This window comes from Lissotriton vulgaris, chromosome 8 (assembly GCF_964263255.1).
Source record: "Lissotriton vulgaris chromosome 8, aLisVul1.2, whole genome shotgun sequence".
In the NCBI taxonomy this organism is placed as follows: domain Eukaryota; kingdom Metazoa; phylum Chordata; class Amphibia; order Caudata; family Salamandridae; genus Lissotriton; species Lissotriton vulgaris.
This window is the reverse complement of record NC_141696.1, coordinates 1,505,457,447-1,505,472,461: the sequence shown is the minus strand read 5'-3', so window position 1 is coordinate 1,505,472,461 and position 15,015 is coordinate 1,505,457,447. Positions and strand designations below refer to the sequence as shown.

Genomic DNA, 15,015 nt, shown 5'->3' with positions numbered 1-15,015 from the left:
TACCAGGGGCGTGCTGCTGCTGGAGCTCAGGGGAAGGCTTGCCTCCCTGGGCTCTGCCCAGCCCCTGGATGCCTGGAGGACTCTTTGGGACCCCTCTGCCTTGCGTGGGATGATTGGGGGACTTTGCTTTGCCCTGTAACGCCTTTTGACTTTTGCCTTGGACCCTCCAGGACCTTTGGCAGCATGGAAACGCTGTATTTTACTTTAAAATGCCATCCTAGTAAGCGCTTTATTTCTCCTGAGGAAGTGCTTTATTTCAGCCCTGCAGCACTGGGCTGCATCGTGTACAAGGGATTCCCCCTTGCCTTGTGCTTCGAGCGCGGGTGCCCACCCCGCTTTTTTAAATACTTCTACTGCGGGTGCCCACCCCGCTTATTTGTGCCCCTTCACAGGTGCCCACCCTGCATTATGCCCACATTCCCTTTATATCTCTAATCCAAGCAAGTGCCCACCCGCATCTCACTGACGCAGCACAAGCCGCATCCTGATTCCTCGCCGGTGTTGCACCAGCGCGACCCGGAAGGAAAACAAGGCTGTATCCCCGTAGGCAGGACTTTCGGGGAAGAAAGGGAAGCCCGCGCATCGGACAGAAGAGAGTCGTTTGGAGCCTCGCGGGTTCCCCTGCCAAGTCCCGCGTTCCCAGGGAGGGACCGGGTAACGGAGCAAGCAGGGGAAGCCTCGCGGACTCCCCGGAGAAGTGGTACCGATCCGGTGATTGCTGCAGTCGCCCACGAGACCAGCAAGTCCCCAGAGCCCCTGTGAGTGGAGAAAAATGGGGAGGGGGGCTGCCTTCCTTGTTCGTGGTGCTCCTGAGGCACCTGGGCAGCCCTGCTGGATTCTATGAGGGGACCACGCCTGGTAGGGGGCCGCTCCGACGTTGGTGGCCAGGTTGTTAGTAGAGGCCCAGAGCGGAGCCCCACACCTCCATGCCACGCATTGATTGGGGGGACAGTGCTCTTTTCAAATGTATCGGCCCAGCGGCGCCGCAGTTGCGGGCCGCTGCAACTTCGTATGGGGGGGCCTTATTTCATAACCGAGCCCCTAGTGGCTCCAACAATGGGAAAGTTCTACTTTGGGCCGTTATTTCTTTAAAACCCCCCGTGAGGAGCATGGGGCATAAGTACTTTGTGGGCATATATTAGAAGAGCCCCGTATGGCCCCACCATGTGCCTCTTTTATTTAAAAGCGCCAGAGTGCTCCACAGTGGTTGAATGTATTTAGTTATTTTGCAGAGCCTAGATGGCTCCACCATTTTGCGCAATTCATTTAAAGGGCTAGTAAGAGCCCATGCCGCACTTTTATTTCACAGCTGCCCAGCAAGTAGTAGGCAGCTGCACCGTTTAGGTTCTTTATTTCAGGGGACATGTTCTTTTACCCCAGGAATGAGACACACTCCTTTGCCCCATCTCTGCCTGCACAGCTGTGCAGCACTTAGTGCCAGCTGCAACGTTTAGGCCTTCCTTGAACTTCCCAGATGCCCAGCAAGTAGTGGGCAGCTACCACCTTTAGGTTCGCGCCAAGTGCACCCCCCGTGACTGTCGCTGCTTCGGCAGCAGCCCTGACTTTGTGGACAAAAGGCATTTAAGCCCTTAGAGGTGGCCAGTTGGCCATGGGGACTTTTAGGTTTTGTAGGGTGCAAGGCCCTACTGTCATTTTTATAGGTGCTAGGAAATGTAATGTTTTTAGTATGATTTATGCACCTTGATTTATGCTTAGAGATGTGCTTTTAATGCTTGTTAGGTTTTACCTACTGTCTTAGATGTTATTGTGATTCTCTACTGTGGTCTAGATTTGATTTATTCCCTATTCAGGTTATGTTATTAAGTTTATGTTCTCATGCAAGGTATGTCTAGGAGATTGGGGTCTACTACTAGAGTTAGGCTCAGGATGATGGTGCAGAATAGAGTTCTAGCCCTATGTGATATTGTGCCTGTTATGATCTAGGTTATATGTTGGCGCTGAGTATTGAGTCTGCCAGTGATTACTGGTTGTGTTATGAGAGTATGACGTGTCCTTCTTTTTTATGATGCTCTACCAAGTGCTAATTCTGACAGTGGTCCACGCGGCCCTGTCATGTGTAAATAATCCCTGTAAATTTTGCCCGTGCCAGTTGGCACAGTGTATACTGTGTGATTACCATCTAATGTGTTTATGATAATATTAAGGACTTTTATATATAAGCTTGTGTGGAGTGATGGGCCTAGTATGTTGTTACTGTGTGTGTTGTGCAGATGCTTTACACATCGCCACCGGGATAAGCCTGACTGCTCGTGCCAAGCTACCAAGGGGGTGAGCAGGGGTTATCTTTGGCGTGTAACTCCCTATTTAGGCAGCCATCCTATTGGCCTCAGTGTGACGTGCAGGCGATGAAATCCATTTATCTATACTACTATTATAAAGAGAGAACTTGCACCTTTTGGCCAGGTAAACTTGGGAACCACAGCACCAATCACAACACCCAATACAGCGTTGGAAAGGGCAGTTGCAGCAGAAGGACATAGGCTATGCAGACGCCCACCATATACATTTAAAATGTAAAAGAACCGTGCCTGCAAAGTAGTCCCTTGTGGGCGTGTCTGCATTGTGCTGTGGGTGTGTGCTGGGGGCGTGACAATCGCTGGGGGCATTCCGTCACGGGTGTTGTTTTTTCTTCCCAGGTTCTATACATTCCTGCTCCATTTAAATAGTAATTCAGTGGATATCCGATTCTCTTAGAACCACCCCAAGCACAGTTATGGGCAAAAAGACAACTAAAAGGCCCTGCAAAGCATTATGGGATAAGCTTAGCATAATTGTTAGCATTCATGAAAGGGTTTCAATGTTTTGGAATTTTACTCATCAGGGACATCTTGGGACGACGAGGTGAACTGCAGCTTGATGTATAATATTTTAAATGCCATTGCATTTGCCTCATCAGGGACATCTAGGGACGGCGAGGTGAACTGCAGCTTGATATAAAATATTTTAAATTCTATTGCATTTGCATCATCAGGGACATCTAGGGAAGATGAGGTGAACTGCAGCTTGATGTGTAATATTTTAAATGCTATTGCATTTAAAATATTTATGGGCAAAAATACAACTAAAAGGCCCTACAAAGCATTATGGGATAAGCTTAGCATAATTGTTAGCATTCATGAAAGGGTTTCAATGTTTTGGAATTTTACTCATCAGGGACATCTTGGGACGACGAGGTGAACTGCAGCTTGATGTATAATATTTTAAATGCTATTGCATTTGCCTCATCAGGGACATCTAGGGACGGCGAGGTGAACTGCAGCTTGATATATAATATTTTAAATTCTATTGCATTTGCATCATCAGGGACATCTAGGGACGATGAGGTGAACTGCAGCTTGATGTGTAATATTTTAAATGCTATTGCATTTGCCTCATCAGGGACATCTAGGGACCATGAGGTGAAATGCAGCTTGATATATAATATTTTAAATGCTATTGCATTTGCCTCTTGGGGACAACTGGGGAGAACGAGGTGTACTGCAGCTCTTTGTAGAATTATTTGGATACTATAATATTCCCTTCCCACTGCTAATCTCGTCCCATAATGGTTTGCAGGGGCTTGATCTCAAAATCATCACCTCTCTCACTGCTTGCTGGAAGCTAATTTCACTTTTGTGAAATGACTATATGCATTTTAGCATGTAGAAATACTTGTTATTTTACCTTGAATATATGAGGTTTCTATTTTAATAATTGGAAATCTGACGGAACTAAATATTGCGGATTTATTGTAGCAAGTTCGCGCCAATTCCGCCCACCCCTACTTTAAATACCCCTGCACCCCATAATCATAACCCACCCTTACTCTATAAAATACCCCAACACCCTTAAACGCTAACCCATCTTAACCCTATAAATATACCCTGTACCCCAAAACCCAAACCTATCCCTAAACGCTAAAAATACCCCTGTACCCCAAAACCAAAACCTAGCCCTGAACCCTATAAATACCCCTGTACCTCAAAACGCAAGCATACCCCCGAACCCTAAAAATACCCCTGTACCCCAAAACCCAAACATACCCCTGAACCCTAAAATACCCCTGTACCCCAAAACCCAAACCTAGCCCATAACCCTTAAAATACCCCTGTACCCAAAAACCCAAACCTACCCATGAACCCTAAAAATACCCCTGTATCCAAAACCCAAACCTGGCCCAGAACCCTAAAATACCCCTGTATCCCAAAACCCAAACCTAGCCCTGAACCCTAAAATACCCCTGTACCCCAAAACCCAAATCTAACCCTGAACCCTTAAAATACCCCTGTACCCCAAAACCCAAACCTACCCCTGAACCCTAAAAATACCCCTATACCCCAAAACCCAAACCTAGCCCTGAACCCTAAAAATACCCCTGTACCCCATAACCCAAAACTATATCTGAACCATTAAAATACCCAAACACCCCAAAACATATACCTCAATACCCCAAAATATATACCCCTATACCCATACTTGCCTTATCCAAACATTTTAAAAAAACATGCTTTTACCATTCATGCATTTACAACGAATTTAGTTGTAAATGTATGCGTGGTAAAAGCATATAAAATGTAATGCCATGCGTTATAATGGCATTGCGGAGTCATGGTACTTTCGTAATGAAAGTATGCAGAGTGATGGTATACGGAAAGAAATTTGCGGAATAGTGGGTGTTTAGCCTCCCCCGTAAGTACATTGGTGGCACGGCGGCCCACATCTCCAGCAACATACTCATATTTTTTCACCACCAATTGGAAAAATGCACAGGTCTCTCTCATTGATGCCCAGCACCGACATACACTTTTAGACACACCTCCCACCACAAGTTCTAGAATTGCGAACTTTAGAGATGGGGAGCTACGTTTGAATCTCGGCATTAGCTCAACATCCTGAGATTCCAGGCAAATCGCTTTGCCTCCCCGTGCCTACCACAAATGAATGTGTTGTTCTGTAATGTAAATTGTGCTCATGCCATGTTGTCGAGTTCGCGCTATATAATATTGCAAGGAAAATAAAGTAGGGAAACTCGAGGTCACACACTACTGAACGCGCACTCTTAAGTGCATCAGCAGTGCACTGTGAATCGGAGCGTTTCACAGGCCTGTCACAGATAAGAAATGCTATCAAAATGAAATCCTACGAAACAATATACTACTGGCCGGCAGCAATTCATACCCGGACAACGTCGGGACGGGCTGCTAGTTGGTTCATATAACTACTAATAGTATCTTCAAAAGGGGTTTTGTTGCAACATATTTCTTTTTTATTCTGCATATTGTAGTGTTTGTATTCCCGTGCCCTCTTCAGATCTCAAAGAGAAACCAGAGTGTTTTTTCCCTGAGAAAAAGAAAAAGGTTTAAACCAAAAAAAAAGATAGAGTTGTCAACATTTTTTGCAACAGAAAAAGAAAAATTGCGCTGTTAAGATAACTATAGGAAAATTATATAAAAGGAGATTTTTATTTATTTATTTCTATATGCGCACAAACTGCTGGGTCATACACACGAGCACACTAAATTAATTACAATTACTTTGTAAAAATAGGTTTGTTTCAGATACGACATAGAATAATTACACAGTGCTCGTCCTGGCAGAGAGCAATGAAGCCTGTAAGAAACAGCCCCTGTTAGAAATGGGGATCTCTGGTTGGCTGATGCTTGCGCCAAAGCCAGGCAGAGACCGCCATTCTAGTCAGGGAACTGCCTGTTCTGCTTCCCGAGGAGGAGGAGGTGGATCACTGGAGAACCCGTGGGTCAGCAAAATAACTCAGAAATGCACAAGAGGCCGCTTCCTGCGGTGCCGAGCCTTTTTAAACCTGATAGACTAAAGAGCAAGGACTGAATAATCTTGGCGCAGACTCAACAGCCTGTGATTCTGGGCAAATCACGTAATCTCCGCGTGCCTACAAAAAACAAGCTGCAGGGAGAGTTGAAGACGGTGTTTTGCTAAAACTGCATTAAAGTTCACTTTTACCCAGTTTGTGGGGTGCAAAGCACAATAGCAGTGAGAGCTGCTCCCCTGCCTGGAAACGCCTGTAGTTATTTAAATGCAGATTCCGGGGAAGGGGAAATGTCGTTGGGGAGATTAAGTAAAGTGTAAGCACTGCCCTGAGCTGCTGCGAAAAGACACTCAATACTCAGAGGATACTCCACTCACTAACACAACGAATCTGACATGTTGCTTTCCCATCTGGACTGCACACGATAGGCATCAACTGCAGAATAATGTATTGTGCACAACGGAAGTCTGCACTATCTCTGAGACATCGAAAATCATGCTCCATAAAAGTTTGGAATTCAAAGCAATAACAAATAACCCACTTCCTATCACTTTTGCTGCAACATTAATTTGATGCTTGGTGGAAAAGAAACTTTTGTAACACTAAAAATCATTCTCTCCCAGACTATGTACAAGAAAGTTAAAGCTTGTATTGTATGTATTGCGACTTATATATCGCACGTATCACCCAAAGTCATCAAGGCGCTTGCCTTGGGAACCCGTCCTGGCTTTTTCCCTGTGAGATAACCCCTACTGGGCATCCCCAAGGTGAAAGCCAGGCATCCCGCAGCGGGTGGGCCGCCGTAGTGGAGATTAAGCAAGCTATTGCCCAGAGTTGCAGCGTGGGACCCCATGATTAGAATAGGCACCGAGGCGAGAATTATCGAGTCCGTGGACATTTTGGGCTCAGGACCCTGCCGCGTCGGGAATTGAACCCTGGTCCCGGGCCAGACCTCTGCATCAGGGTCTGCCGCTCTAATCAGTGAGCCACACTTCTCAAACTAACAGTCAGACCAACGGAACCACAGGAGGCTTGTGGAGTGTAGTTGCAGGTTTCTCAGTGGCCCTGGAGCTTCCTTGGAGTTAGGAGCAGTCAGCATGGTCTCTGGCGGCACAACCTCTAGATTAGAGGAGCCTCTGTAGTCTTGGTGGTGGCCCTCTATCTCCATACAAGGCGCCTTCAGAGCAACATGGCGGCTGGGGGAGCGGGTCTTGGTTAAGGTAAAAATAGATCGACTGCTGTAAGGATAATTAAGGACAGCCCAGTGAAATCAGGTTTCTTAAGCCCTTTTTGTTAATATAAATCGTGACCTAAGCAGTTGTAGCCAAGGCGTGGAACGGGGGAGCAAGCGCCCGCTGCCATTGTTAAAGTTAATGCAGGACATTGCGCTGTGGTGGAAATAAAAAGAATGATTTAAAAGTTAATTTCGGCAAACTGGGCAGCACTAAACAAAGGAAGGGCCGCAATGTTAAATGTGAAGCGTAGTGTTGCACATTGCACAAATAAACATAATTAAAGTTAAAGTGATGTAACGGCTTGCAGCAAGCGCTTTTTTGTTTGTAAATATAAAGCTGCCACTTTTTTTAAGTTAAAGTGCGTTGTGGGATGAGCGCTTTTTGTAAATGATATAAGGTGATTGGCGTGTATTAGGGAGGGGGGCGTGGGGTCCTAGGAAGGGGAGCGAATGACGGGGGAAATGCCATGAAATAAGTTGATTGACGTGTATTAGGGAGCGGAGTAACGAGACGTGGAACATGTCAAAGAAACTAATAATATGGGCTGGTGCCAATTACTTCGAAAACAAGCTCTTGGCATTGCGTGGCGGGGGGGGACGGACTCCTTTGAAGTCTGATGGGGGGGTGGGCAGGGGAGCGGATTCCTTTGAAGTCTGATGCCGAGGAAGCTGACAAATGGTGTACGATGTGCACGCACCCGGCTCACATGCACTGTAGGCAATCCGCCTTTGGGTGCACTTTTGAAAGCCCTTACTTTAATCTCACCAAAGCATCCCTAACGGGATAGCTTCAGCGAGATCTAAAAACGAGGAAATCAACTCCACAATCAGAATCACCATCAACATAAGATGGCATTACTATTTTGGTTTGTACAGGTAGATCGAGAACATAGAGCGGAAGATGAGGTCTGTAAAAAGTGTGGGTGTGAAGAATATTCATGTTTTTTCAGCCACGAGATTTAAGAGATTTCGCACAGTTCTAGTGTAAGCCACACCCTGGGCAATTCTTGCACAGTAGGGACTGAGGAAACTGTAGACGAGGTAGTGACGAATCCATCTCTGCTTTCAAACACACCCACTTAACGTCACTAACATTACCCACACCCGAGCTTAGGGGACCCTGTAAACAGTACTGGGGAGGACCACACTCCATTGAGACCCTTTGTCGCTGTATTATATGTTCAAATACTCACCCCTCTCTTTAAGAGACCTTTTCTGCACTTCTGGGATGAGGAAACTGTAGACCAGCTCTGCCACGATCTCCTCTGATTGCAGTCGAGTTTTACTGAATATTCAACAAGAAATGGCACAACATTTTGTTATATATCAGGACATCAAAACCTTAGAACGATTTTAAAAGTCTAAATGCAATAAAAGATAACCACGTTCTCTTGTTAATCAAGACTGCAATGTCTCATTGATTTTGATAAATGTTTCCTTTCAAACTTTAAAAATATATATTTTACAATTATTTATCATTCTTTTAAAACACCCATGAAGGTGGCAAACTATTTAGGGCAAGTGAACGATTTGCGAAAAAAGCAGTTTAGGTGCTGTTGTATTTTATGTCTTCTGCCTCGTCGTGTTTGGGCCATCGTGTGGGGGTGGTAGTATTGTGAGGGCGAGGAAGGAAAGACACCAGGATAATCATTGCCTTACAGAAAATCACTCACTAGAGAGGGACATTAAAAAAGTGGTAATAATGGCTTAAAGGTGCACTTTTATCAAAGCAAACTTCAGTTTATGCCAAGTAGGGAAAATATGTGTGTGCTGCTTCTTCCTGGCGTCTGATTGGGTCAATGTTCTTCTGGTTGTACCAGATGTAGTATTTCATCCATTTAAAAGCATAGGATGTCCAGGTGGATGGATGCCTAGCTTCCTTTCAAATGTCTAGTCAATCTTGTGGAAGATTTGAGAAGCCATATTGCAAGAGTTCAGGAGTCAAGCTGGCAAGTTCAACGATAGAGGATGTGGTGCAGGATCTGGTCGTGAACTAGAGATCTAGTCTCCATGACTGTCACTTGTGTGCGCACTCCGAAAGATGTCGGCAGTTGGAGAACTACTATTGATGCGTCCATTCCAGTGTAATCAGCATCATTCAAACCTTGTCGCTTATTAGCTTGATGATGACTGATAGAATACAGGGTATGTAGAACTTGTGTACACAAAGCTCTTCAAGCAGCTTACCAAAAGGGAATACCCCAGGATGGTAAAACCTGGATGCATCATTTGGGCATTTCTTACTTTGTGTGTTTGTGAACAAATCCACCTAGGGAAAACCACACTTAAAAAATATGTTGTGCAACACTGTGTCATTTAGTACCTGTAGGAAGTTGGCTCTCTATACGGTGCACTAAAATTAAGTACATTGTGCAGAAAGTCTAGTTAGTCTCCAATTGGTATACAGAGGCAAGAATAGATAATACTAACACTCTATGGGCTAGATGTAGGTAAATCTTATTTACCGATTCATAAATACCGAATTTTACTGATTCGGTATTTATGAATCGGTAAATAAGATGTAGGTAAAAATTCGGTACTTTTTACCGAATCGGTAGGATTCGTTATTTACCGATTTGGTAATTACCGAATCGGTATCTGCCATTGATTCCTATGGGCCTTGAAGCCCATAGGAATCAATAGCAAATACCGAATTGCCAAGGGGGTCAGGGGGTCACTTTGACACCCTGTTATACCCCTGTTTCTGGCTTGTGTGCCATGTGGCACACATACATGCCCTAAGGGCCCTTAGGGCATGTATGTGTGTCACATGGCACAGGTGTACATGCACAGATGTGCGTGTACTCAGGAATTCAATATTTACCACCCAATGGTAATAGGTGGTAAATAACAAATTCTAAAGGCCCTGTAGCACTGTTTAAAGTGCTACCTACATAAGAAATTACAGATTCGGTAATTTTACCGATCGGTAATTTTACCGATTCTGTAAAATTACCGATTCGGTAAATTTACCGAATCTGTATGTTTTTGCTACCCCTACACACCAATGTCCAAATACCGGTCGGAAACGGCCAAAAATCTGTATTTTCGGCCGTTTCCGACCGGTATTTGGATACCTACATCTGGCCCTATGTGTGGTAGTGTGGGCGAGCAGTTAAGCTTGTCAGAGGGTAGTGCTAAGCATTTGTGTTACACATAGAGGTAATAAATGAGACACACTCAAGAATAAAAGAGACCAATTTGGAAATATGACACTGAATTTTATATATTTTTTAAGACCAAGAACTTTGTTCATAGTTAAGTACTTTTTTAGTTGCGATATTTTAAAGTTCGGAAAATAGCTCACTGTTGTGCTATATTATGGAAAAAAACAAATACATTTATATAAAACCGTACAGTTGAGGGTGAGTAGGGGCTCACCATCAAGATTTAGGGTAGCAGCAGGCGAAGGTACAATGTTCCACCAGTAGATCGTTGGGAGGTTCACGGATTCGGCCGGGAGCAGAGTGCTGAGGTTGTTGGTAGCTAGTGAACTACGAAGAAGGGGGCCACCTCAAAACAGGCTGCACAAGGGGACTTACAGGTGTGTCCGGTGGACCCCAAACGAGGGATCAGGTTGCAAGGGCGTCAGGACCACTGGAGCAAAGCTGGCTTGTCGGTACCCAAACCAGGTGGGCTGAGTGCAGAGCAGGTAAGTCAGACGGCTCTTTGAGTCAAGGTGGGCCTCACGTTTAGGGGCAAGCAGGTTGCAGGGGCGATTTCCGGACAGCTGGGCCACTCAAACAGTGCGTATCTGGGGTTCTGATGTCTCTTGACTGGTATTTACTTCTTGGGCAGTTGGAGTCCAGATTGGACTCTTGATCTCTGTGTAGGTTGATGGGAGGTCTGGTACCCGGGTATTGGTATGGCACGGCTCCAATTGGTCCTGGTGTCTTCACACCTAGTAGGAGATGGATCTGACCATCCGGGGCTGGTATACCTCTTCTGGTTCGGTTGCTGCGTTGGGGTCACTGGGGATTGGCAAGTCTATAAACCAGACTCTGCGTGTTTGGTGCCTGCGGACTGCAGGGGATTAGCTCCTCTACTCCAAGGGAGATCTCTGGCGATTGCCAAAGAGCTGGAGTTGCTCTGGGGTTCTTGGAGGCCTCACAGCAGCAGGACAAGACATCAGACCATGATGGTCCAGTTCTTTGAGGAACAAGGCAGGGTTTTGCACCACAATTCTGCAGCGGGTACTCTGTTCTCAGGTCAGCAGCTCTTCTTTGTCTGTTGTCTTGTTAGGTCCATTGTATCTGAAGCTCAGGGTCCAGGGGTGCCACCTAAATACTAAATTTAGGGGCATTAAGGGGAGTACCAGGTAGTAGCAAATGGGCTACCTACCCTTAGGGTGACTACACCCTCTAGGTGACCACTTCTTGTGGGAAGGGGCACACCCTGAACATGATAGGCTAATTCCTTCCATCCCAAGATGGAGGATTGGAAAAGGGGGGTCCACATCGCCTGCCACACCTTAGGGGTAGTGCTGGCTGAATGTGGGCACATCTCCTAATCTAACTATTATTCACACCCTTCTTTCCGCCGAATGTGGAGCAGGACAGAAGGGTTGCTTGTCCACAACTATCTGGAGATGTCTGGGTTGCATTTCAAAGGCGCCTCTGAATTTTCCTACCTTGGAATGCCAATGATGCGAAGCACCTGCGCCCAGAGCAGGCATTGTCCATGGCCTCTGAGAATGAAGGCTCTCACCCCATGAAGTCAGAAACATGTCCGGTGTCGGTAGGCTGGCTAAGACTAGTCAGAGACCACACAAGTGCTTGGTAAGTTTTCAGGGGGTACCTCTAAGGTGCCCTCTGTGTCGATGTAATAATAAATCCAACACTGGCATTGGTGTGGATTTATTAAGATGAGATGTTTGGTACCAAACATTTCTGGGTACAGTGAAGCCATCATGGAGCTTGAGGACTAATAATGATGGGCGTCCAGCCCATATACTCTCTGTGGTTTCCCTGGGCACTTACAATATTTAAAAACAGACATAGATATTGTAGGGTTGTATATGCTCAGGTAGATTTGACCACACATGTGGTATAGTGCACTCTGCCTTAGGGCAATATAGCCCGCAGTAGGGCTGATTAACCTATATCTCATGCGGAGTCTGTGGGCATGGCACACAGGGATGTGTGCCATGTCGACTCTTCAGTATTCTCTGCACCAAGACACACAGCTGGCAATGCCAGTTTGAATGATCTTGTAGGGGGTACCAAGGGTGGCACAATTTGTGCTGCAGCCCTAGTGGACCCTCTTCAGTCCCAATGCCCTAGGTACCAGGGGTACCATTTACTAGGGACTTACAGGGATTGCTGAAGTAGTGCCAATTGTGGTACAGTTTTGGGAAAGAGCTCTGACACTGGGGAGCTGGTTGTCAGGGACCCAGTGCACTTTCAGTGGAAAATACATCATGTTCCAGGAAAAATGTAGGGGCTAACCATGTCAAAATTGGCACTTCCCTACAGTACCCATTTGTGATTTTCATAAAATGCCCTGCTTAGAGAGTTCACTTTCAAATTTTTGGCACAAGTGAGGTAAACAGTGGTGATTTGTAAGTTCCTCCCAATCAGGCATTTTCATATCATTTGTGCCTTGAGAGAATTCTGGATTGTATCCCTCCCTAATCTGCGTTGAGATAATACGTATACCGTGTTGCCAGTCTGTGTTTGTTGCCAGTCTGTACAAGCAGAATTCGTCTTGATGCTTGGAAGAAAAGACTTGAGAGCCAGATAGAGTACTCTCTATCTAGCAGGATGATACAATAGATCTTCTCTTTTTCTGACCATTTTCCTTGTGTGTGAAGAATACTTATGTGTCCTCCCCAAACCAGAACTGAAGACGCTATCACAATAGTTACAGTTTGTTAGACCTGTCAGCCTTTTGGTGGTCCCTCCTACTTATTTATTTCTTTTGTCCCCTTTTTGCCCCTCAATCTTTTTATTCTTTTTGATGTCTACTGGATTTTTCAGGTGTTGACCTAGGGGTTAGGTGCCCGTTGCCCTCATAGTCTTTTTCCCTGAGGCCTAGGCGCCTTTCTGATGGATTTACAAGACCCACAAAATGGTGGCCAGCAACTGCCACAACTGCCACCTTAGGGACTTGACCCATAGGTTAGCATAGGAACGTTCCAGAACCCTCTGGACCCTTCTGGACATTCCTGGGTCAGCCTATATAAGGCGGAATGTTGGGCAGCCATTTTAGTAGTGACCAGAGAACATGTGAGAACTGGGTGAGGAGTGAAGCGGTAGTGTGGGGAGGAAGGCGCACTATTAGTGTAAAGATCGACCTTTGGGCCGGCTGCGCTATTGGTTGACGTGCCCCCCTTCTATCGACTAAGCCCGACCCTGGGGGGAATTTGCCTCTAATTCCCTAAACTTCGCAGGGCCTGCCAGGTATATTCCTAAAGCGCCAGCGGAGAACTGTGGGCAGCTAGCGGGAGAATCCTCCTTGGGAGAGGAGTCTGACTGGGAGACCCTTCTACCTTGTGTCCCCTCCGGCGAATCCTTCAGGGAGCTAGGAAGAGGCGGGAAGGGAACTAGTAAAGACTCTGTCGCCGAGCCTGAAAAACAGTCAGAGGAAAAAGGGTCCGTGAAGCAAGAACCTCCTGCTAGCCGAGATAACAGCTTTTGGGAAGTCCGGCCATCTCGTTGCGGGCCCCTGCTGAGGAGAATCCGTGGGGAAGGCCTGGAGACCATCAGCTGTGCAGCCCGACATCGAGGACGGAGCCGCTGAAGCCAGGCGGAAGCACCCTCCCTCTCTTCCGACGGAGCTGGGAGAAGTGACGGGAGAGAGGCGAGGAAACCCCGGCTTGGTGTGCTGAGAAGAGTCTGCCGAGCCAGGGCCGGGAAACTCCCGTGGATAGCCGCGTCGTGCTCAGTAAAGGACGCGCTGACGAGGGAGCTGACCGGGATGATCTTGACTGAACCCGGTAAGACTAAGAAGTGAAGAAGGGGGGGCCCTGGGCTAAGTGGGCCTTGTGGTTGCCTCCAGTGGGAAACGGGAGGGGTGAGACCGAGTAACCTATCGGACTGTGATTGGTGGGGTGAATCAGACAGTGAAGCCTGGGTCAATCTCGTTTTCCCTCTAGCGCTTCTGGCATTACTTGAGAAGAAGTGCAACTGAGGGCATTCAAGACTGTTTCATTGTAGTGGGGTTATCTTTTTCTACAGCCATTACGGTGAGGGTGTGATTTACTGCCAGGTTCGCAGGGCTGTACTGGAAAAAGGGAAACCTGAGTTGAGAAGGGATTCTTGCCCTCAGAAGTCGTTAAACACCCAGGAAAGTCATTGGAACAAACTGTAAATACATTGGAGGTGTAGACCCAGCCTTATGGCTGGATGAGTATTGAAATACTTTGCTTGTTTAAGTCCAGATACCACACTGTGAAGCCCAGTTCTAGTGAGCTAATTGTTGAAAAGTGATTGAAACCTTCCAGTTATAGCACTGAATCCTCTGGGGTAAAGCATTAACGTGTATGGTTACAAGAAACCTCCAAGTTCACTAATTACCTCAACAAAAGTTGTGTACTGCACTTTGCTGGTTTTAATGCGAGTTATGTGATTGTGCATTTTGCTAATGAACTGAAGTAGAGCGTTATTTGTAACACTGCTGATAAGTAAAAAGAGAACTTCGTAGAGATTTTATAAAACAGCCCGTATTTTTCCAAGACTGGTGTAGTGTCCTTATTTTTTTTCTAAGTGGATGAACGCTGGATTACTGAATGGTGTGACGCAAGCTTAACCTTGATACCTCAGAAGTTTAGTCTTAGCTACTCTGTGCAAAGCTACCCTATGTGGCCTAATAACTCCAGGTCCAACACAGTTGAAATACTTTGATGAAAGGGGAGCTCTTTTATAAGATTATTATTGGTTACACCAGAAAAGAGATTGAATTTCAGCCCGTGAGAGAGTCAGACTGTATCTGCATTGCCTGAATATTAGCACCCCTGATCTTTCAGCCACCGTTCCACAGGTTTCATCTGCAGTTGGGC

The 15,015-nt window shown here is 46.1% G+C and overlaps 1 protein-coding gene across 2 annotated transcripts in view; it reads right to left on the bottom strand.

Moving 5' to 3' along the window:
- CFAP91 (cilia and flagella associated protein 91) overlaps positions 1 to 15,015 on the bottom strand; it is a 431,267-nt gene that overhangs the window by 41,215 nt on the left and 375,037 nt on the right. For both annotated transcript variants that reach the window (XM_086933540.1, XM_086933541.1), the window contains one exon: positions 8,210 to 8,301. In XM_086933540.1, the coding sequence (XP_086789666.1) occupies positions 8,210 to 8,301 (92 nt within the window). The remainder of the gene's footprint in view (positions 1 to 8,209; positions 8,302 to 15,015) is intronic.